General features: G+C 37.2%; 1 protein-coding gene across 4 annotated transcripts in view; it reads right to left on the bottom strand.

Moving 5' to 3' along the window:
• The window catches only part of LOC145767323 (spectrin alpha chain, non-erythrocytic 1-like), a 203,849-nt gene that overhangs the window by 159,766 nt on the left and 19,691 nt on the right, over window positions 1-24,392 (bottom strand). For all 4 annotated transcript variants that reach the window (XM_082579123.1, XM_082579120.1, XM_082579121.1 and 1 more), the window contains exons 3-6: window positions 21,890-22,015; window positions 12,299-12,439; window positions 4,693-4,833; window positions 3,393-3,535 (exon numbers count right to left, since the gene is read on the bottom strand). In XM_082579123.1, coding sequence (XP_082435249.1) covers window positions 3,393-3,535; window positions 4,693-4,833; window positions 12,299-12,439; window positions 21,890-22,015 — 551 coding nt within the window. The remainder of the gene's footprint in view (window positions 1-3,392; window positions 3,536-4,692; window positions 4,834-12,298; window positions 12,440-21,889; window positions 22,016-24,392) is intronic.

Genomic DNA, 24,392 nt, shown 5'->3' with positions numbered 1-24,392 from the left:
TACAAGAAAACTTGTATGGTCAGCTAGACTCCTCAAAGCTTTCTTTGATATCACCAGTAAATGTTTTCCTTGTATTTCATTGGGTGACGGAGGAGTATGGGAAAGTTTCAAAAATAACCAAATGCCAAATGAAAGACTGATCGGGAATGTTAAGAAATGCTTGGAGAAAAATAAAATCAAGGATAGCAATGATGACATGAGTGACGAAAAACTGAAAAAGATTGATACAACGATCAGAGGATACGTTACTTGCATGACCACCAGTCTCGAATATCTGTAGGACACTTGATTTTTTGTAATATTTCGTATATCTAAAATATACAGATACACTAGTGAATTGTGGACTATGAGAGTTTGATATTATTTAGTAATACAGTACATGTATTCAAGGGCGTTGGCAGGAGGGGTGCAAGGGGGGCCTTGGCCCCCCTGGAATTTGAATAATCAATATGATTGTGAAACGCACTACTTCAATAAGAAATGCCCCAATTTTCCACTTAGCCATGACCAGAGGTGTAAAGTAACGAAAGTAATTCTACTTATGTAGCTTACTCAGGTGGCGACCCCCTAGAAAATGTCAAAATTACAAAAAAAAATTACAAAAATGCCCCCCCCTTCTAAAAAAAATTCTGCTGACGTCCTTGCATGTATTAGCCCATGTCTATGTGTCTTACCAGGACAGATTCAATAACATTACTCATACTGTTACTGTGTTGTTAATATGATAAAATCGCCAGTATCGGGTGAATCGTTAATGCAAGTGTGGAACCTCAAAATATTATTTCAAGTGAAAAATATTTTGACATAGTTTGTTTGAGTGCATTTCCCACCAAACAAACACTATATTGTAGTTGGTTTGAAAAAATGTAACACCCTAATCAACTGAACTGATCATAAGCACTGCTGCCATAGTCCCATCCCGAACTCAACATGCTCGAACTCTATAGCATATCTTGTCCTTAAAGACATTACTCTCATGCCATCTCTGTCTCACACACCTTCGTGCATGCGTCGCTTACTGCTATCCTATCACAATTCTGGGTTGCTTCTATGAGTGTCTTTGAAAGTCCTATCTCCCCAGAGTCGGGGCATGGAGATTGGACAGTCATGAACAGTAGGACACTTAACTGCCTATGCCCTATAGCCTACAATGTTTGTATGCTTTATTATTAAAACTATTTGTAATGCTTACTCAAGAATGATGCAGCAACGTAGCATCTGCCATAACATACTTCACAAATTCTCCTGAGCATGAGGTAAAACTGAATCCTTCCTCGACAAGAGGTAAAACTGTACCCAACCTATTAACTATATATAACTTTAAAAAGTCATTCAACCATTCCAATTTTCTATTAAAATGCAACCAGTAGAGCGGTTTCACTTTTACCCTCTTCCCCCAAGACAAACCTCTAGTTAAGCCACTGCTGTCTTGCCTATCGTGCTAAGCCAAAAGCTACCAGGGAGCGACGACATCGCCTTATCTCTTGTGATAAACGAATGTTACCCCTGCAACCACAATTACTGTATATCGTGTAACCAAAAGGCTACCAGGGAATTATGATATCGCCTTATATCATATGATAAACGAGTGTTACCCCTGCAACAATGTGCCCACAGAAATACTGTGGATCATAGAAGCCATTAACTGTGGTATACATAGAAGTAAATCAAGTAATCACGACAAGCTATGCTGAAACTGCTCGCAGCTGTTAAACAAATCTAACCACGCCTACGTACCTACTTTCGAAAAAAGTAATTCAGTAACAGTATATGTGTTATCTACTTGCTTATGTATGCGTCCCATCTCCACTTCCCAAGAAAGGAGGGGGCTCATGTGTCTTCCCTAGTGATTGTTAGCCTACTATTGTCAATTTTCATTGTAAAGTATCTTATAACCACACACCTGTACAGTGTACACCTGAATATTATTTGCATCATGTATAATCGCATTATTGTGATATGATTAATCTGTGATTTTGCCGTTAGAAGGGAAGTGTGTAACATGTAGCATGCTTTTAACTAACAAATTTAAATTATGAGAACATTTAGCCGAAACTTATGTGAATTGCAATTTGCAAATGCTTTACAACTGTACAAATTCAAAACCTAAACTCTGCTCTCACGGAATCTAGGTCACACTACCTGTTAACAAATGCCACTCTCACGAAATTTAGCTCATCACATCCGTATTTCTGAAACGACATAACTGTGTAACTGTTCCACTTTCATAACTCCCATCCATATGCGCCAACTTCCGGGGGGCGGCGCCTCCTCCCCGTAAATTTATGTTTGAGGGTAACAAAAATGGCTATTACAGGTGGTGTTTCAAAAATAAAATACTTCGCAAAAGAGATTTAGATCATTTAAACGGACTTAAAGAATGCCGAAAGTGAAAAACAACCTATGTTGCTCTTGACCGCAAAACAGAAGCTAACTGATAGCAGGTTTCCACTCTGCTTGAGATCATGATTTTTTGCGCTTTATTTCGATAACTTCACTGTCTTGATCGTTGTTATTCACTCGCACGAAAAGGAAATGAATCGGCTTGTTTTCCAACTGTTCCAATTATGAGCTAACAATATCAAAATTTTTATGACTAGGCGTACTGCATGCGTAAAACTAAGCGTTTCAAGCAGCGGTTCTACTTAATTTGGTTTGCGACCTAGGTGTCAATATAAACAAGACAGTAAGCTTAATCAAAAACTATTTTAATTGAGTAAAATAGCGTTATGATTATAACATCATCACCTTTCTCGCCCCCAAGGTTTTTTGAAAAGTCGGCGCCTATGCTCCCATCATAAGCTATTACTGATAAAAAGGCACTATATTATGAAATAAGCGGGAAATTGAAAAATACTTGTAACATAAAATATAGACCAAAAGAATTTCCATTTAAAGACAGACAGAAGAGACTTTCAAAAGAGAACAGAACGAATGACTCTAAAACAAGAAGGTAAAATTCACGACTGGAGAAAGTTGCTTTTCTGACAGCTGTCGCAATAAACTAAATTGGTTAGAGTTAGACACAATAAGTATTTCTCAATTTCCCGAGTAAGAGCTTGTAACTTTGATTAACAAAAATATGTTTAACATTACATTTAACTTGTTTAATTTTTGTAGGCAATCATACCCCTAGACACAAACCTTAAATTATCCTATTCCTTTAGTAGCAAGAGACTCAGAGTCTCTCAATAAGCAAAAGCCTACACTGAAGACAGCTCAATATCAAAAAGACTACACATCAATAACTTAAGCTCTTGAAATTTGCAAACATGCAAGTAAGTAGAAGGAAGTCTTTGCAAAATGATAAAGCTAAAAAAAATCAAATTTGAATTAACTTCATGCGTTTTCAGCACACAAAATTACGGAGAGAGAGCATTCCGATTCATCACCTTTTGAACTTGTGGACCTCGGTTGACGCAACCAACGCACGGTGACGGCCTTGTGCTTGTTCATTGATGCGTGACCATGCGTCATTAACTTCCTTCTGCTTGGTTTGGATGGCCATTACCTCAGGATGTTGGTCCTGGTTGATCTAAAAGTGTAGAGGAGTCGTTGTTAACTTCAACCGTTTATTAATTACGGCCCAATGCGATCTAATTATGAAATGAGAATGGAGGGTTTTCCCTTTCAAAGATATCAATAGCGGTTTTTTTTTCTGAAACCCAAACTTGCAACTATGCAGGAGCAGTCGACATAAAGCATTTTCACGCATCAACAAGAACTGGAAGCTAAAATAATCCGCAATACTTGATAAGACAGGAAGTGTTCTCCAAAACTGCTATATGAATTTCTACTGTAGTGTGAATTGAATATACTTTAATAGAAGCTTTATTTGTGAAGGTTGGTGATTGAATGTTTGCAGTCAAGTGAACACATTTCAGTCCATTTCTATTTAAGTATGACGTAATCAACACCTCAAATTTGAAGAGAACCAGACACACAATCGACAGGTTACGTGATGACCCAAGTTATTGGGAAACGTAAGTTTACACAAGAACTACTCAAGTAGTTTTTCGTATGCTTCTATTACTGTATTAGTCATTGCTTGTCTATTACTTAAGAAAAAGCCATTTTAATGCAATGTTGCTGAACGTAATCGAAGCATAAAAATAAAAAGAATATTTAGTGTGTCTATTTTTTTGTTTTTTTGTAGCCGTTCTAGCTACAGACATATATCCTATCTACATGTTCATGTTGCGTCTTAAACCTTTCAAGGTTTTAACACCTTTTTTCCGTTCACTGACGTGCTGGTATATTGATTATTATAGTAACTCGTACTATCTTTTTCCTGATGTGAATAGTGGGCAGTTTCAATAAGTTGAGGCTTTTTTAGTGCCAATACTGTGGATTACTGTAAAGAATCGCATTACTTTTGCGATTCCGTTTTTGGTATGAAACCAATAAAGCAGGCGGATTGCAAGAAGTTAAACCCAATTGTCAAATCGTGGCTATAATATAATCAACAACAAACTACTACAAACTCTTTAATTTCAGCAAGTGACGAAAACAATAATACATCGATCGCACATCCATTGACACATCCAAAGCACCAGTACAAACTGCATCACAACAACCACCAAAATAAAATATGTTTCAAGGAATTGTTGGAACGATTAAAATAATCTGGGCGAACGTTGGACAGATCTGATCTTCCAGGCCCTCACTGCATGTATTCACCAAGCATCTTACCATTTTGTTAGCACTCTCGTTCACGTCTTTGACACGTTCTCCAAAGCCATGGAGTTCATTAGCGAACTCGTCGTACTTCGCTCGCAGCATAATGACGTGGTCGAGATCATTGCCAAGATCGGTAGAAACCACGGCTACTTCCTACATGAACAACTGTATTTGTGACGTAATCATGACAGATCCTATGATACGACAAAAGTTGCGTCGCCACAAGGTGTTACAACACCGTTGCAAGATAGAAGTGGTCGTTGCTGTAACACTATACTTGTTCAAAATTCAAAATTTTTTATTTCTCGCATTGTTTCCCATGATTTTGACCATGAGACATCCGAAAATAACAATCGTTTTGATCTCAGATAATGGGATACCCTGCCTCAAAAGGCCTAAACATTTCTATTTTTGCCCAAATCACCCATTTTTGACCTGTTAAGCCATGATCATGACCAGGTTTTTGTAGCCGGCATAAAAATGAAACTGCTCCAGCTCGGGAGCTCTTTCATAACACTGCTCCAGACTTCAATAATAGTTGCCCTCGATCAGTAATCACTACAAATTCAAAGTCCTATGAAATAGCAGACGCACAACAATTATCCAACAATTAAAAATACCAGCCAACAATCAGGCTCCTTAACTGGAGACGTAGTGGAAACCAAACTCAAAAATCTTCTAAGAACTTTGTTGAAAAACCAAGTCAGATAAGGATAATATGAACGTAATTTAGTGATTTTATTATTAAAACAGCTATAGTTAGAGCAAATGTTTCAAGCTCGCAAAATAAGAATGATATGAACGCAATTTATTGATTTTATTATTAAACAGCCATAGTTAGAGCAAATGTCAAGATAAGGCACTTGAATAAAGAAAATTTGTAGTTTGATGGGCAAACAGTTCTAAAGTTCAGAGGAAAAAAAAAATTTGTAGGTTTACGCCACATCCAAGTATCAAATCTATTACAGTACCATAATTTATATTAATTTCTACATCCAAAAAACATAGTAAAGTCTCAGTGGCTTTTTCTACAGTGAAATTTATGTTACAATACTTCAACAAACTGTGAACAAGCATTATCGTTATTACATTATGGCAAAAATGTCATCAATAAAACATAAGTAAAGCTTGGGACAGAATTGATAAGTAGTTTCAGAAAAAATCTTGTTTTTAAGGTGTGCAAAGAAGAAATTGGCAAGAGTGGGACCAAGAGGCGAACCCATAACCACTCTGTCAATTAGCTTGTAGCCTACAATTTGTCTTTGTATAAATAAATCTTTTTTATGTGAGCAAGTTAAGCAGTTTCTCAAATGTTTAGATTTGACTTTGAAAATGTTTAGATTAGATTTGTGATACTGTATGATTCTTTAGCATTTCTTTTAAAATAATTTTCTTATAGGTATGAAAAGGGCTGTGTGACTAGCCGAAAACGTTCGCTTATTTTTTTTATGATGTTAAACATATGTCTGTTATGACCAATACAATTGTTTCTGAAGTATTTGATGGCCTGCATTCTGTAACATACGGTAGATCACGACGACTATCAGTCAAATCTCTATCTTCTTTCACGAAAAATTCAATGGCCTCACCTTCTACCAATACCATGCATCAAGTTACAAAGCAGAGAAGTTTGAAGCAGTAACATTGTGTAGCATTACATAACATTGTTTTTGTATAGTTTACTGTTCAGCTATAATTTATTTCCTGAGCTTTATTTTAATGAAGGAAACTTAGTCTGTTTAGAAAAACGGTGGTGCCAATATTACAGCAAGAGTTTTTCTTAGAAATGGTAACTTGTAGAGTTAATTACTTTTTCAACTGTGATTTCAATTTTAGGTTGTCCTATTAGTAATGTACTATTCCTAACATATTCGGCAGATGTTGCGACCAGGAATTATAGTTTTACCACTGTTCAAAGCCCATCTATCTGCTTGAAGCAGAGAAATAAAGAAGGTTTTCTATGTTCGGCCAATAGGTTACAACACTTTTTATGCTGCAAATGATATTTTCTTTGACAGATAAGTCATATGTAGATGCTTGCAGATACTTCTTATCTCAACTTTTGCCATTCAAGTTCTGCGACAAATTAATTCAACATCTGTTTCTGCAAGTCCACCCATGTCAACAAAGCCACTGCTTAACTAGCAAAGTGAATGGCTTGTTTTCTCCGATTTTTTTTTCAATGTCGCATTGCTGTGATGAATCCATAACAATTGTGTTATTGTAAAACTAATGTATATACTTATACAACCTAAAATTGAAATTACAGATAAAAAAGTAATTAACTCTACAAGTTTCCACTACAATGGTGCATGCCCTACAACACTAAACCTTAGTGCATTACCAGTATTCAATTCATTCATCAGCTAAATAACAATTGTCATGACAAACAATATATATGTAAATTGTGATGTCCTCAACAAACAATATGTACATTGTGATGTCACAGACACTGGCGCCCACTTACGGAGTTACGGGGTGGCCACGCCACCCCGTAACCGCTGTGGCGAGGTGGCAGCCACCCCGTTTAGGTTACATTACTTACTGCAAATAAATGTAATTTAAACGGACGTTTAAATCTTTTTTGGTGATTGGTTTTCGCTTCAAGCAAGAGGTGAACCAATACAGTATTGCGAAGAAAATGATTGTTTTTGTCACAAGCATGATACTCGCGTAACATCAAGCAAGCTACGTGAAGATTACACAACACGTGGCAGCGTGGCTACGAGTTTTTTCCTTGTTGTTGTTGCGATCGTTTTATTTATTACTTGTCATAAGTCATTGTTACATTTGTTAGGTTTACAATGGGATTTATTAATCAATAAAATACAATCTTTCCATTGCCTCCCTTAAAAATCTTTTTTAAAAAAGTTTAAGCTGCTCATAATATCGCTATAAATTATGACAGCTATAAAATACTTGGAAATAAAATTATCTTGATGATTGATAGCTCCACCCCCTAAATGAGTATCTATTTTCAAATTTCATGAAAAAAATGCAATTTTCGACACTTTTTGAGTTTTATTTAAAAAATGCACTTAGTAAAGTACCAGTTTAAACGTTCTACAAATTTACTTCTATTTTTGAAAAGTTTTGAAAATATACTTATCGTTGCCTTCCACCACCTGCGAGGCGGAGCGATCGTTTAGTGCACTCAAGCGCATAAAAACCAACTTGCGATCTACCATGACGCAACAGCGATTGAACCACGTCCTAATTTTAAATGTTTATCAAGCTGAAGCTTCACGGTTACAACTTGACCAGTTGATTAACAGTTGGATTGACAGAGCTGCTGTTCGCAAAAATACTTTTGCCAAATATTAAGTGTCAGGGGAGCAACGTAACAATAAAATTCACAACATACCTCCTGTGCTTTGTTTCAAAGTTGCTTTGTAAATTATCGAGCTACAAATCAGGTGTGAAAAGACAATTGCATCTACGAAACACGCTTAGTAAAAATCAAACAAAAACATGCAGTTTGAAAGTTTTTAGGTTGCCATATTGTGCTATCCGCCACCCTGTGCAAAAATAAAAGTCGGCGCCTATGGTCATAGACGGAGCCATAGAGCATGACACTCCTCACACAACTGGAGTAAACTTGTCCTCTGGTTGCAGCAGGAAGTTGCTTGCTTGTGAGGATAAGGAGGAGTTCTCTAAACTTTTTCCAGGCTGACTTGCACCGAGTTATAGCCGCATGCTCACACCCCCCTCCAGAAGACATGGTAGCAAATCAGCTAACACGTCAAGTGTGCCACCTTCAACCTCAACCTCGCTTACCGGACTGCCATCTATTGGTCTTGCTGTGCCCTGACAGCGTGGACATGAGTAGTGTGGGTCCGGTCTGAGTGACCCTTTAATTCCACTACACTTTTTGTGGACCCAGTGGGAGAAATTGGTGCAGAAGATAGAGTTTCTACCGATTCCACTTAGGCATACCGAGCAAGGGTGCTTACCTGATCTTCTTAGGGAGTTCTGGTTGATGCCAGAAATCATTATTTTGGTCTTTCCCATATATATTCACTCTTAGGTCCTTTGCTTCCATTCCCTTCTTCCAGGCGGTGATTTTGTCAACTAGTGACTCCAATGAGGTGTCGACAATGGCAAGGTCATCAGCGTACAACAGCTCCCAAGAGCAGTCTGCGCGCAGTTCGAGTGACAGGGCCTCCAGGACAATGATGAAGAGCAGTGGGCTCAATACAGAACCCTGATGCACACCTACGCCTACTTTGAAAGTGTTACTGTGCCCATCCCCAACGGCCAACACGCACATAGCTCTTAGCATTCAGGTACATTGATTGTACTATCCGTACTAGCCATTCCTCAAAACTCAGCTTTCGCATGGCCCACCAGATCACCTTCCTTGGCACTCGATCAAAGGCTTTTTCTAGGTCTACAAAGGCAATATAGAGAGTCTTGTTTACGACAAGGTGTTTTTCTTGAAGTTGACGAATGATGAAAATGGCGTCAGTTGTACCTCGACCTGGCATGAAGCCGAATTGTATTTCATCAATCTGCACTTGTTGCCTAATCAATTATTCTGTCACTCACCAGCCCTCGAAATTAGCTTCCATCTACGACGGCAAAAACATTGTCGTCGCCAAATTAACAAACCTTGTATTGTGGCGGCAATTGCTGTATGCTTTAATCAGACGAAATTTTATGCGCTTCTTCATCGTGTCACACGGGGGTAGCCCAGAGCATCACGCAAGCTATTTTATGCGCTGACAATGCTCTTGTAAATTGTAAAAAGTTTTCCAACCTTATAAATAGGCTACTGGCTTAATTGTTACGCAAAAGTTATTCTTTTATCGAATACTTATTTTTTACCGGTGTCGTTGCAAATATAAAAAGTGGTACAAAATTAGATAAATGGTTCTTCGGCAGTAAAGTAATGCTTCCGATCATATCGTGCGTTCATGAACAGGCAGTTTTGAGTCAAAAAGCATTCCAGTGACAACGCGACAACTTCTTCCTCCGATACAGCATCCGATGATTCCGACTAGTTCTTTATCCAACAGACTATGTGTTGCTCGTAGCATCCTAATTGTGCCGAAATTATGTTAGTGTACTGTATACGTAAATCGAGGCAATCTTCTATTGATTTGTTACCGGTACCTGATTGAGCAATTAACGTTATTTCATGATAATTCAACGTCGCTAGATGTCGAATTAATGTAAAACAAATATAAATTTCTTATTGGGCATTGTTGTTACGCGATATAACCCGCCGGAAAAATTAAATCGATTCGTGCTGACTCGAACGTTGAATCAACCCAAAATTAACTTACTTTTTCCCCCCAATGATTTATTTAATGTGAATCACCGTAACAGCGTGCATATCGCGTTTCTCGCTTTATCACTACTTTTGGTATTATTACATCACAACAAATTAAACAGTGCGGTCGTGATAGACAATTCGATTTTATTTTTCTCTTCTCGTTTTACATGTTTTGGTACAATTTTTTCGTAATAAACGTTCACAGCAATTGCCGAGGCAATTTCAACTTTTGCCGTTTGGCCTTGTCAACGTTTTTGTGAAGTAAAAATATGCTAATTTCGAAGACTGCGTGAGTGCTCACAGCAAGTAAAATAGTCCAAGGTGAGGCCTTGGTGTGATGTTTCTGCTGATTAAACTCCCGCTGCGAGTAAACAAAACAGGAAGAAATTTTGAACAATTTTTGTCTGAATTAAGTGCTCATTTTGTGATGGCATTTTTATTGCTGTAGCAGAATGGCCATTATGACGTTTGCGGCGGCATTTAGCACGGCAATTGCCGTGTGCCGCCGCTAATTTCGAAGACTGCTCTCTCAAGTATTTTCATGGTCTGGTCAAGCAGCTTCAAGCCTCTGTAATTACCCTTATCAAGGGCATCCCCTTTACCTTTATAGATGTTGACGATGTAGCTTTCTTCCCAGTCTGCTGGTATACGACCTTCGCTAACAATAGCTTCTACAAGATCTTGTATAAGGCAACTCCAGTTTCGCCTGTTGGCTTCAGCATCTCTGCTATTATTCCTGAAGGACCAGGAGCTTTGCCCTTGCGCATCTTACTGATGGCTCTCTCGATCATCTCGGTGGTGATTGGAACACTAGGGCCCTCAACAGATGGTTCATCTGAGAGATTATCCGGGTTCCAGGGGAACTCTACATTGAGAAATCGTTCATAGTATTGTTTCCACGTGACCTTCCTTCCTCATTGAGGGAGAGTTCGCCCGCATCATTTTTGATGGGTTTATCACCACTAACGTCTTGATTGTCACGCCGCATTTGCTTAGCCAGCTTGTAGACGGTCCCTGACTTTGAGTTGACATTGTGAAATAGTGTCTTCTCAGCTTCGGTTTTGGCATTGTATATGGCATACTTAGCAGTTCTTTTGGCATCGTTGTACGCTTCTCTGCTTCCTCTTGCCTTCCATGCCTTAAAGCATCTCCTCTTCTCCTGCACAGCATTCTCCACTGTATCATTCCACCACCAGGTTTGTTTTCTCCATCGGTGCCTAGATGAAACACCACAAGTTTCTTGTGCAGCTTCAGTGACTCCTTCCTTCAGAGGTTTCCATATCTCTTCTACAGTGCTTGCATGAAGAGATTATCTGAGAGATTATCCGGGTTCCAGGGGAATAGATTAAGAAATCAGATATATGACAAGAAATTGAGCAAAATCACTGAAGCGGAACAGGCAAAAATTACGATTTTGAACATTTAAAATTTTTCCTATTTCTTTGACATCTAGAAGTATGCCAAATTTCAATAAAATTTACAACATATGGTGTAACCTATTTGCTCATTTTGCATAGAATGACCCTTAGCCAACAATAGCGAAACAATTAGCTTAATGATCAAAATTTTAAGAGCATTTAACCAATGTTGCTGGCGGGCATTATTTTAATCAATGTCCGGCCAACTGTCTGATTGGCCAAGTGTACGATTGGCCAGCTGTCAATTTGTCTAACTACCCACTTCGCAAACTCCTCTAACAACTTTGTCACTAACCTTGTCTACACTGTGTTTGTACTGATATTGTCTTTCAACATCACAATCCCCCAGAACCACCACAGGAGAGCAGTATTTCTGTATAGGGGTGGGGACCTGATGAGACTGGGTGTTATCAATGCCGACATGTCCAATTGCCCATATATGCATTACATTATGCAGCAACAAACTTTCTATTCTACAACTTTACAGTGAAACAGACTTATGTATTTATATTTAAGCATGCTGGGGAAGATTTGTTAATTGGATTACTTTTCACGTTAATTTAAAGAAAAAATAATTCTCGTGCCAAAACACTGTGAGGGATCCCACCAGGGGCTCTCACCACCAGGGGCTGCATGAAAAATTATTTTGGAATCACTAGTGATCGAACAAACTTCTAATCTTAGTCATCACTAATGCTTCATCAATTTCAATTGATTCTGTCCTGATGAATCATTTCAACTTATCTAAGTACATAGTCAATTAAATTTTGGGTAAAATTTGGTATAAAATACTTGCAAATTTCATGATCAACGTGAAATAGCAACTGGCAGTCCGGTAATGTTGATATAGGCTACTCCAATTACTCCATGTTTGATATCACTCAATAAACCATACACAGATCGTAATATTAACAACCAATACCTTATTCTTGATCCAGTACAAGACCTCATCACAACTGGCAAGGAATGTGACCAACTGCTTTGCATGGTTCAACTTGTTCCTCCTCAGCTCAAGCGCCATGGCCAGCTCATCCCACTGGTGATGCAGATCGGCCAAACGAACCTGTATAGAATAAACATATTACCATATTACATAATAATATGCTCGACATAGCAACAGTCCATCTGTCTCTGTAACCTAACTTACTTCATTTTTTTTTATGCGTCTGAAAATACAACAGACGAAATTGGTGTCGTCAGCAGGATGGGATCACCCTAAGATATGCAGAAACTCATCAAAGTATTCCAACACAAAATTTCCAAACGAGAACAGCATCACCAAGAACAAATGAAGCCACTACTGGAGCAACTAGAAAGAATACTGGAACGACTACAAGCCACAAGGGATACAAGTCCAAATTGTAAAGCCAGATCCAGTTGCAGCAACACAACAGCAGGTATCGATACCTAAGGACTAACAGCCCTGCAAAAGCGATGAAGCTTGCATGTACTTTTCTTTTACTTTAAAAAATAAAAAGTGCTTTCGTTGTGGAAATCCCAACCACATGCAGATACCAGTCCAACGTGTGCAACTTTTGCCACATTCCAGGGCACCTGGAGTCCGTCCGCCAAAAGAAGCTGAGGCAAATCAGTTTGTTGATCATTCAACAAATTTATGAAGTAAAGGCTGTTTCAACTTACAGAACTCCAAAACTCAAACTACCAATTTCTATTAATTCAATTACGTTGAAAATCGAATTGGGTACAGCTGTATCTACAAGCAGTAATTTCCTTTCCATCACAGTTTCAATCAGCCAGCAAACGATCAAAGGCGTTTTTGCGACTGATGTTACTGATCCTCAACAAGAAAAGCAAGTATCAATACTTTTGTAATGGTTTAAACTTGCTTGGCCATGATGCCATTTACTTGATAGGGACTTCTGTCGATAAATGTTTTCCAAAAGCTTCTGCCAAAATACCCCAAAAAGTTATTCATGACTCTTGCAGGTCCTTTTCGGAGCGTCTCCGACTTGTTATCGACGCAAATGGCAGAAAATTCAAAGAAAATGAAGGGGTGTACCAACATTGAGTACATTACTCAAGTACATTACCAGCAATGTACTTGAGAGATTAACTGGTATTTTTTTATTCACATTGAGTAAAACTTGTTTTTCCTAAATATTTATTTATTTGACAATAATATTACATGTTTATTATTCAAAAATTGTCTACCATTTGGGTAGAGAGGTCTTCTTTTATTGTCGCACTTGATTCCAAGCATTGACTGCCTCTTGCATGAAAAGTTTCCAAAATTATCTGTTGTTTGCTTTGTGTATTAGGTGTATGTTGGTTAGGGTGATTCAAATGCCCCTTCAAATTTCAAAAACTGCCTGGGACTGCCACAAATTTTTTTATGTTGGAGGCTTGACCTGAAATGTATTTTGCCATCAAAATTTTCAAGATTGATTAACTTTTCACACTTGCCCTTTTCGTTTTATCGTTTTCCAAAAATTGTGAAAAACAGTGAAAATACTGTCAATGTTTAAAGTAAATATAAAATATTTAAAGTAATATAAAATGAATTTTATTTCAACCAAAGATTTGTTTTGCACTTTTATTTCTCTGGAAAAATTTGCTTTAGGCTACTAGAAACAATTATGTCCATGTATAATTGTATATACGTGCTCTAAATTTTTCAAAAAAATTTGAATGAAAACGTTAAATTTTTCATTTTTTTGTGATTTTAAAAACTAAAATTGAACCATAAATATCATGTTTAATGGAACATAATATTTTCAACTATCAACACTATGCATTTTTGAGCATGAGGTGAGGAGAGGATTAGGTACCTAGTACCTACACACAGTATATACACTATATATACAGACATAGTTCAGCCAAATCATACAGTGGTTTTAAATGCACAGTGCACGACACAATAAATGGTGATTTATGAAGTTTCCATTCTATTCATGCATTTAATGTCCATGTTCTTCCTGATATTTGTTACCAATTGTCAATTTTCTTCAACTACTTGAAGAGTATTTTGAAAATTTCCTTCTTCCCGACAGGATGAAATAAAATTTGTTGCCAACTTCACCCCTCGTTCAGCTGCGTCATTAACAACCATGATATTGTTAGCTAGTTTCTGACAATCTTGGAATGATCTATGTTCCGGCCATTTGTCAGGATCCTCGGATAGAAAGGAAGTGTCTTGTACACCCAGAGCTTGGAAGAAAATCCATGAACCTTCACCAATAAGACAGGATACATTAGGGTGCGGCTGATGCCCTGTAAAATTTAAAACTTGATCGTAACAACCCTAACTTTTTTTGGAAGTGAGGCTTGGTGTACAAAGCTTAAATATGAAGTTTCAGCAAAATTGAATAAAGTCTAGGGGGTCCAGATTGCAATCAAACTTTTATAGGATTATCGATTTTCCCAAATTTCAATTTTGACATCAAATTGAGTGATTTATGTTTAAAAAACTTTGAGTAATTTTTATATGTTCATGTGATACCAGCTAATTTTTGTAAATCATTGTAAATTATAGTTTTTATGCTGTGAACAGCAACTTAGGTTTCACTTAAAACCAGTGTGTCGATTAAGGAGTAATTTTGCATACTTCGTACAATGGAATTTCTGACATTTTTGCAGAATTATGGCAAACTTTCTAAGCTTAGGCAAAATCTGCGGAGCACACTCGACAAAAAATTTCAAAAATGGTGTCTTTGGATTGCAAATTCTTTGAATGAATACCCTGTTTAGAACATACCATATCTGACACTTCAAAATCAGTGTTTTATACTTTTAATGCCATTTACCACAGCGCTGTGTACAGTGTGTAGGTAGGCTTTAGCCATAATAAATTTAATATAAGCACTCCTTTGTTGCTTTTGAGTTAAAATTTAGATATTACGAAGTGACATTCCAACATTTGTGTTTTAGTACTCTATGATGCATAATTACATATCATTTCACCACAGGTTTTCACCTTAAAAAGAATTACTTCACCCACAGGGTGCCTACACGCAGCCTAAAGTAAGGGGCGACTTATATCTTCTTGAAGTTGTATACAAGCACCAGTTTTATGCCCTGTAATTACAGCTTGTTGTGTCAAAAACAAGAGATGTAACAAAATCTTTGCAATGCCAATCTTTAAGCAACTGCATAGGCCTAGTAACTTTGGACACAAGTGCTCCAGCTGTTTCTGTTGAATGGGTTGGGATTATTGTCATTATTGTGGATTATTGCTTTTCTTCTTGCTTTTACTTGCTGGTTAAAGTCTCCAGAAGTTTTCCATCCTTGATGTAAAGCACCAACAGCAGGTGGTGACCATGCGGAGAGATTTTTTTCTGAAATATGTTGCGCTGTTTCAATTCTGTATCTGTGTGACTAAGATGGATGGAGATTTATCTTCGAAGCATCTCAAGAACAGGCTTGAACCATAGAATGAAGAGTAACAGATATAAGGCAGTTGGTGTAATGCTGTTTCTGATTGCTGCAGAGACTAATCCTGGAGATTTCATTATGTCATGAGAAATGAAGATGGCTGTTCCTGTTTTTGATCTTCTTTCATGAGAGCATTTTTCCTCTATCTCACAAATCGTTGAAAATGTGCATGGCTCGTTGTCCACGTCATCCTCAGCTTCTAAATCAATAGCATTATGTATGACATTAACTCGGGTCTCCTCCTTTGCTACTCGTCTATCTTGCTGCTGTCGCCTGGTACTGATCTTTTTAACTTTGGCTTCTACCACTTTATCTTTTCCAGCCATACTTGCTTCCCGTTGCCTTGTATACTGATGAGGAATAGCATGTCTTCTTCATTGCTTTTTTTTTTCATTACATTGCGTGGCCAGAAAGGGAAGGTTTAGCTAAGCTTTTTCTGAAATTCCTGTATATTTTTTAGTGGTTTGCCTTTGTCTCTCTTAATCTTCATTTGAAATTCTTGCTTGTAAATAAAATTATTTTTTCTGACATTTTTTGCTTTGCCACTGTAGAAATGTTAGCTCACAAGAAAATCGTAGAAACTTGCTCAACTGTACTGTAATTACCTGCCTTCCTGATAACCTTATCTGAATTAATTTGAAAATCCCTTGCTTGTAGGTTGGTAACTTGCTACGTTTGATATCTTGATCTGCTTTTGTGGAAACCGTAGCGAGTAGAACATACCGAGGGTCATGTTGTGCATGAGAAGACATAGCCTAGCAAACTCTTTTTTGATTAAATAGTCTACCAACTGAATACATCATCATCAATATCCATCGTCGGTTTGTTCCCCACTAGTGGGGGTGGCCGATTGTTTCCGCGCAGCAATTGTCTTAATCCCTTTTCTCCATTTCACCCTGTCCCTTGCATCTTCCTCCTTCAGTCCGACTTTTTTAAACTCATCCTTCACTTGTTGTTTCCACGTTCTTCTTGGACGACCGCGTTTCCTCTTCCCAGCCACCTTTAGATCTAGTGCCTTTCTAAGAAAACTTCCTTTCTCCCTCCTTATCACATGTCCATACTATCTTACTCCATTTGCCCTTGCCAGTTGCTCTATGGTCTCTCTCATCTCTAGCATATCCAACAATTCTTCAGTCCTTTTTTCCCTTCTCGTTTTCACCCCACACATTGCTCTCACCATTGACCTTTCCGTTCTTCTCAGGATTGCCAGTTCACTCTCTCTCAGTACCCATGTCTCGCTACCATATAGCATTGCAGGCCGCACACAGCTCCGATATACTTTTCCTTTCATCCTTAGTGAAAATTTTCTGCCATACAACATTTCCCCACATTCTCTGAACTTTGCCCAGCCCAATCTTGCCCTTGTTGTCACCGCTGCTTCAGATCCACCACTTCCATGTATCCGATCACCCAGATAACAGAAGTCTATCACTGTTTCGATGCCATGGCAGAACTCATCATCATGGCCTTCCACTTCATTCCTTCCTTTACTGCATTTCCCTACAAACTACACATATTGATTCTGATTTGCAATTGATAAATACGATTCTATGAATGTTTCACCACGTAGCATACTAAATGTCTAAGGTAATTCACCATTCCTAAGTTGTCACAATTAAAATGGTTAGAAGTCTTGTCTTGATATAGGAGAAGTGCTCTGTAATGACTCCTTACATTTAACCTTATTCTGAACCTGGGAACAATGCCTTAGAAATAATCTGCACTTACTAGACTGAAACTGGAGGTATTTGATTGAGCTAAATAGTGGTAAGTCATTTGGAAGGTACGGTAGTATGACATCACAGAGGCATGTTTTCACTTTTAGCGATTCTCAAGGTAAAGCTGACAAGTACCGTAGTGACCAGGAAGACTTCAGTCACTCACATTTAATAAAGTTGTGTGTTGTACTGGTCAATACACAGACTATGTTGTTCTACTGCTTAATACTTGCATTCTCCAATCTCCAGCAATTAGGCCTACATCAAGCATATTTTGCAATAGGTTGTCACATTATTTCTCAAAATAGTGTTTGGCTGTCTGCTTGCAAAACCCTACTTGTTAAAAAATAGTATGGAACATAATAATACTGTGTCAAACATTGCAACTGTGGAGCCTAGATGACCTTAAATACAGAATTTACCATGATAAATGAAGGACTATGCAGCCCTGTAAAACTACCCGATTAAGCACCAAATTTCTTAATTTTTAATTCAAATCTGGACCCCCTAAACATTAATAGATTGGTCTTCAACTTCATAAATATTGTTTTTGTACCAAGTGTCACCTATAAAAAAAGTTAGGGTGTTTTGCTTCAGGTCGGGGCATCAGCCGCACCCTAGGATACATCCGATACTGAGCTTGTGAGGGTATCTATCGAGGGGAACAGGGGCTTCCCATATCCCAGACCATGAGGTCTTACATTTTGTTGGTCATTTTTGACCTTGACCAGAGACAACTTCTTGGCTACAGTGACCTTTTCTTCCACTGTTATTTCTTGACTAAATAAAATGATTGGTGCAAATTATTTCGTTAAGCTCCATAAGTGGCGCTTCAATGCATTTGTCACGGGCGTGGCTGCCTTCGAATCAACTGAATCGTACATCTGAATGTCTTTGAATAATTTCAAATCGGTTATTGGAGCATCGATGGCACTTGGACACTTAAACCAATACTTTGCATAGACAAGCACTCCAAAATTTACAAATCGTTGTAACTTGATCATTCTTTTACTGGTAATTATTTTTTGTTTAATTTGAGCACCTGGTCTTTTAATAGAACCATCTTAATTGCATATCAGTTTTGCCATCCACCTAGCTTGTGAATGGCACCTGGTCGTCGAAAGGTAAAGTTAACACTGTTTTTTCTTTCACTCAGATACAATTTGGTCAGTTGGATTAATTCATTGTAATCGTCACGAAGTAAATACTTCTTATCCAATGTTTCAAGAATTCAAGATCGATGACTGTTGTTTATTTTAATGTGTTAGCTGCATCATGAATGCAGATATAGTCATCATTATTCATGGTGAATATTGGCACGGATTTAGATTCAATGAAATGCCAGGAATCTCGAAATTGGACACAAAGTAAACTATTTAGTAACAATAAGTGACTGTGAGACTGTATTGTATTTTACCTGCCTACACATTCTGACTTTTTGAATCAATCTACCTTTACTGCAATTACATTCCACACTAACCCATATAGTGAATGATATTATGGGATTAAAATATTATACAGCTGAGTAAAATGATATTAAAACCTGTTTATCACATAATAGAATTTGAGCAAAAGTCAGCATCAGGTCATTTTCAAATGTATTTTACCAAAAATTTACACAGGTTGAACATTTTCAATTGAGTGTTTGTATTTGATAACATTTTTCTGGATAACATAAAACAAAATCCAGGCTTTTATCTTCACCAAGATTTCATTTCTGAGGCTAGAAGCAAGGGGCGTTGAACGTTTTTTGCTTAAAAATATGAAAAAAGTAAAAATAAGGGCAATTTCAAACGCATTTTACAAAAATATGAATAAGTCAAATATGTGCAATTTATTGTTTATATTTAAAATAATTTTTCTACACAACATAAAGCCAAATCCAGACTTTTGTCTTGAACAAAATTGTATTTATGAACTTGCAAACTAGGCGAGATAATTGTTTTTTTGCATTATGGAGCTCTTACTTCAATCGAAAAGAGCAAATGTGAAAATTTAATATTACTCAATAATTTTGATACCAATATTCATTTTAGAAATAACCTCCATTGTAAAAAAATTTGTGGCTATATTTAAAAGGGTCGGAGTGTTTGAATCGCCCTAATGTTGGTGTTAGTTTTGTCGGTTTGTTGGTTTAAGTAGGTTAATCTTTGTCTGCCTTGGGCACGCTTCCCTTCAATTTTGCCTGTGAGAGAGAGATGTTCTAACTTTCCTTTTCACAGCACGTGCCCTAAAAATTGAAGTTGATTTTCTTTGATATTGTTTAGTAGATTCTTTGTTTGTTTGACTTGATTTAAAACAGTTTGGCTGTTTTTCTGTCAGTCCAGGAAATCCTCTGTATTTTTCTGAATGCCCACATTTCAAACCAATTTATTCTTTTATTAATTGATTTGGTAATTGTCCATAATGTCCAATGTCCAGGTTTCTGAATTATATTTAAAAATTAGATAAATGCAACACTTCAATACTCTGAATCTGGTTGCAAAATATATGTTCTTGTTGCATAAAATTGATTTCATTTGCTGGAAAGAGGCTTTTGCTTGAGCAATTTGTATATTGAACTCCTTATCATCTTTGGCGTCCCAGTTTATTGTTGTACCAAGGAATCGAAAACTTTTTACTTGTTTATAGTTGTTCCATTCATTTTAATTTGACAAATTTAAATTTCACTTTCTTTTTACTTTGTGATTACCATCGTTTTCGTTTTCTTTTCATTCATTTCCATTCCAAATTCTTTACTTCTTTCATTTACTTTGTTTAACAAATTTTGTAGTTTTGCTTCCGAATTAGCCACCAAGACAGTGTCATCAGCATACATCAGGTTATTAAAGTTAGTTTCCCCAACATTTACGCCAACTTCATCATCAAGACATCGGAGAACGATCTCACTGTAAAATGAAAAAAGGCTTGGAAAGAGCATGCATCCCTGTCTAACGCCTCTCTTGATAGATATCCAATCGCTAATGTTGTGATTGATCTTTATTACTGCAATTTGATCAAAGTAAAGGTTTTAAATAATACGTACCGGTAGATCCTTATCGTCAATTCCAATGTTATCTGGCATCACCAGTAATTTGGTATGTTTTACTCGGTCGAAAGCTTTCTTATAATCAATGAAAGCAATGTACAGATCTTTCTTCATTTCAATTGATCTTTGAGCGATATTTTTTAACACAAATACAGCATTTCTTATGCCTGGTAGAGAGGTAACTTTTTTAAACCATAAACAGACATAACCCAGCAACAACACTACATTTAACATTATAAATCCAAAAAACAAAAACAATAAGCTAATGTTTTCGGCTAATGATACAGCCCTTTTCAAGCCTATAAGAAAAATATTTTTAAATATTTAATATTTCTTTTAAAATATTTTTCTTATGGGCTTGAAAAGGGTTGTATGATTAGCCAAAAACGTTAGCTTAATGTTTTTGTTTTTATAATGTTAAATGTAGTGTTGTTGCTGGGTTACATCTGTTTATGGTTAAAAAAGTTACCTTAGTTAGCAAAAAGTTGCTGGGTTATGTCTGTTTATGTCTACCATTTGTTAAATACAGTTGTTTGAAATTGTAGCGTTAATTATATTGATGACTCTGTATACAAAGGGAAAAATCTGCTACATGATGATTTGGTACACGAAATCTGGGCGAGACTATCTGGGCGAGACCATCTGGGCGAGACCATCTGGGCGAAACCATTATTGTGGGCGACGAGCCAAGTGGGTGACGGACCATGTGGTCGACGATCGAGTGGGCGACAAACCAAGTGGGCGACAGACTAAGGGGGTGACAGTAGCAAAAGTTTAGCCGTTCGGAACGGTGTTGACCTATATAATTTATCTAGTTGCTTTGCGGTTTATCCTGAAGCTTAAGAGAAACACCTCAGAAAAGAGACAAACGCAGAGCTCAAAAAGTGGTTGACGTCAGTTACGAACGCTCCCTGGTCGATATTAAAACTTGTCAGTTGCAATACCGATGCTTATGGTGCAATATGTTAAAACATTTTTCGATATTATAAGCGACAGGCAGCAGAATCATCCAGCAACCACTGCGAAATTCTGATTCCGTGTGACTTCAAATTAATGACTGTCAGCTCACAATGTGTGCTGTAAAATGCTGATGCGCCTACGCAGGCAGCGTCTAGAGCATTCGGATTAAAACATATCAGTTGACGTTCAGTAGGCATAAGACATAATTTTAACATGGGCAGTGGGCACTTAAAATAAAATCATTTACTGCAGTAATAGCTACTGATTTGCGTGTGGTTAGTACAACAAGCTGTGTCCTCTGCTACTGCTCTGCTATATTTTAATTTAGTATCTTATCAATAAAATTATTTCAAAATATTTATACAAAATTGTTAGAACTTTTCAATCAACAGTCAACACTGCTGGCAACCACTACCTTAATAGCTTCTTGAGCAGTATGCTGGTGGATGATCATTTCGCCTCTTTCACTTTCCAATTTGGCCAACGACTCTCGGTTGGCTAAAACCTCGGCTTCCAAGGCACGATGCTTTTGTAAGAAAACCTACAACAGATGTCACTTTTGCAAAAAACCATAGGCTATCAAAATGAAAAATTTGAGTACAAATAAAATTATTGTTCACAAAAAACACAATTTGCTCGCTGTTCTATAGTGAGTAGTCAGGTAGTGCTCCTTCTCTACTGTGCATATCCTTGGCGACAGTTAGTTTAGTTGTTTTCTTTCCACAAAGGTAAGGATTCAATTGACTGACAAAAGCAGTGGTTGAGCAGTGAGCACTAATGTGGCATGAATTAGTAGTTAGTAGCACCGAATCGGATTCTCCCAATCGGATTCTCCCAAGAGTTGCGCAAAGAAAAAGAAAAAAAAAATATTTATGAGCCTAGCCTCATGGCCGAAACACATGTCTATCGCCTGTCAAGAAACAACAAAATTATTATCACACAAAGTTTTTGAATTGCGTACATTGCGTAGTCAGAATGTACAAAAAAAAGATTTGCTAAAAGAAACTGTAGTTCCTATCAAACTTGAGATGTACAGATATATAAACCAGTGGGTCATAGCTCACTGGTGGGCCACAGACCTATTAAAAATTTGCTAGATTTATTGAAAAAATTAGTTTCGTTTGTGTCACTATCGTTAATTCACACTCGTGTGTTTGCTTGGTAGTTTACATTGCAGTAACAATACAGACGAAATCGGTTAATCGAATCACCTATTTGCCAGACATTTTGATACGATTATACGATTGATTCGTTTAACCAATTTACTAAAAAAAGGTTTATTGTGAATGGGCGTAATGTTGAGAAGATGTCTGTGCTGACTAGGCTGCAACGCACATTACCACTGATACTTCCTACAACTGTTTACAATTCTGGTTAAACTTTAAAGAATTTCCTAGTGCTGTGTTAACATACCACTACGCTGTATGTCCCAGCCAGCAAAACTGGTCTTTTTTACATTGATTTATTGTCTGCAGACGTTGAAACAATGTAAAAAAGATCAGCTTTGCTGACTGGGAGAACCATCAAAGCATTTTTCTGCAAACTGCAGCAATCGGACTGCAAATCGGCAATCTTTCATATCACCGATCTCTGTGACGTCACAACGCGAACTTTGACGTTGAAGATTTTGATTTAAGCGGGCTATTTTTAGCTCTGTACCAGCTGTGTAGTTTTGAGTATGGAAAAGGGCCTACGAAAATAGTGGTATGGTGGAAAAACACAGCTCACACTCATTGTTTGTTTTGAAATCGCAAAGGTTTTTTTTTCAAGTGTTTTGCCATGTCTGGTAAAATAATTAATTTGCAATGTTCTTCAACTGAACAATACTGCAACAAATGAAATTACGCACTGCATTTCACAACAATAGGCTACTTTTTTTCAGCAATTTAAAAAAAAATTCTCCACAGTTTTCTGGTTTAAACTTTTAGACATTCTTTTTAACACTTCCCTCTCAAGCCGAAATAATTTGTCCGTGTCCTTTCCTTGCAAGGCTAGTCGCCGACCGATGACATCAAAAGCATTTAAACTTCTTTATTGGGAAGTGTGATTATTCCTTTTGTGTGCTCTTCTGTTTTAATGAAGCCCAGCTGTGCGAAAATTGGTTCTTTGTAGTGCGATGTCTAGCACATAAGATTATGGCCTGGGATTACAGACACTTGTCTTTGTTTTGATCGCTTGCGTCTGTCTCATCTTTGCTTCATTTTGCCTTTGAACATTGCAGACAATTATGCGAAGCAAAAAAGAGACATTCTCTTTTCGCTAATGGGTACAATTATACGATTAAATGAATGAAATAGGCAAACTAGAAGCAAATCCTGATGCTTTTATCCGACTTATTCTTTTAAGCGGTATACGCTTAACCGATGTTTTTACTTAACATTAGATTATATTTGGTTTGGGATTTCAGGTTTTGATTCAAATAAACGATTGATACGTTTAAGCAGTATACTATTAACCGATTTCGTCTGTATTCAAAACTTTTACTTCGGCCGACAACATTTCACACTCTGTAATCTACGTCGGCAATGACTTTGCCGCAGCCGCAATGCGTTCATTTTGTAAAATTGCCGAGCTGGAGACAACAGCTTGTCCCGTGTATAAGTTGAACCTGTCTTTTTGAGGTGAAATTCACTTGCGAACATCTCAACCTATACTTGAATGTATACGGTATTCGATAAAAGACTATAAAGACTTTCGATAAAAAAACAGAAGAGAAAACACTTTGCCGTTGTTAACGCTTTGAAGGTAAGTAAATAGCAAAATGAGCAAAACAAGGTTAATAAAACTGAAAGCTGGTTTCCAATCTGCTTGAGATCATGATTTTTTGTGCTTTATTTCGATAACTGCACTGTCTTGATCCTTGTTATTCACTCGCACAAAAAGGAAATGAATCTGCTTGTTTTCCAACTGTTTCAATT

Source organism: Aplidium turbinatum, chromosome 3 (assembly GCF_918807975.1).
Source record: "Aplidium turbinatum chromosome 3, kaAplTurb1.1, whole genome shotgun sequence".
NCBI lineage: Eukaryota > Metazoa > Chordata > Ascidiacea > Aplousobranchia > Polyclinidae > Aplidium > Aplidium turbinatum.
The sequence above is the reverse complement of the archived record's forward strand: the minus strand, read 5'-3'. Positions and strand labels throughout refer to the sequence as shown.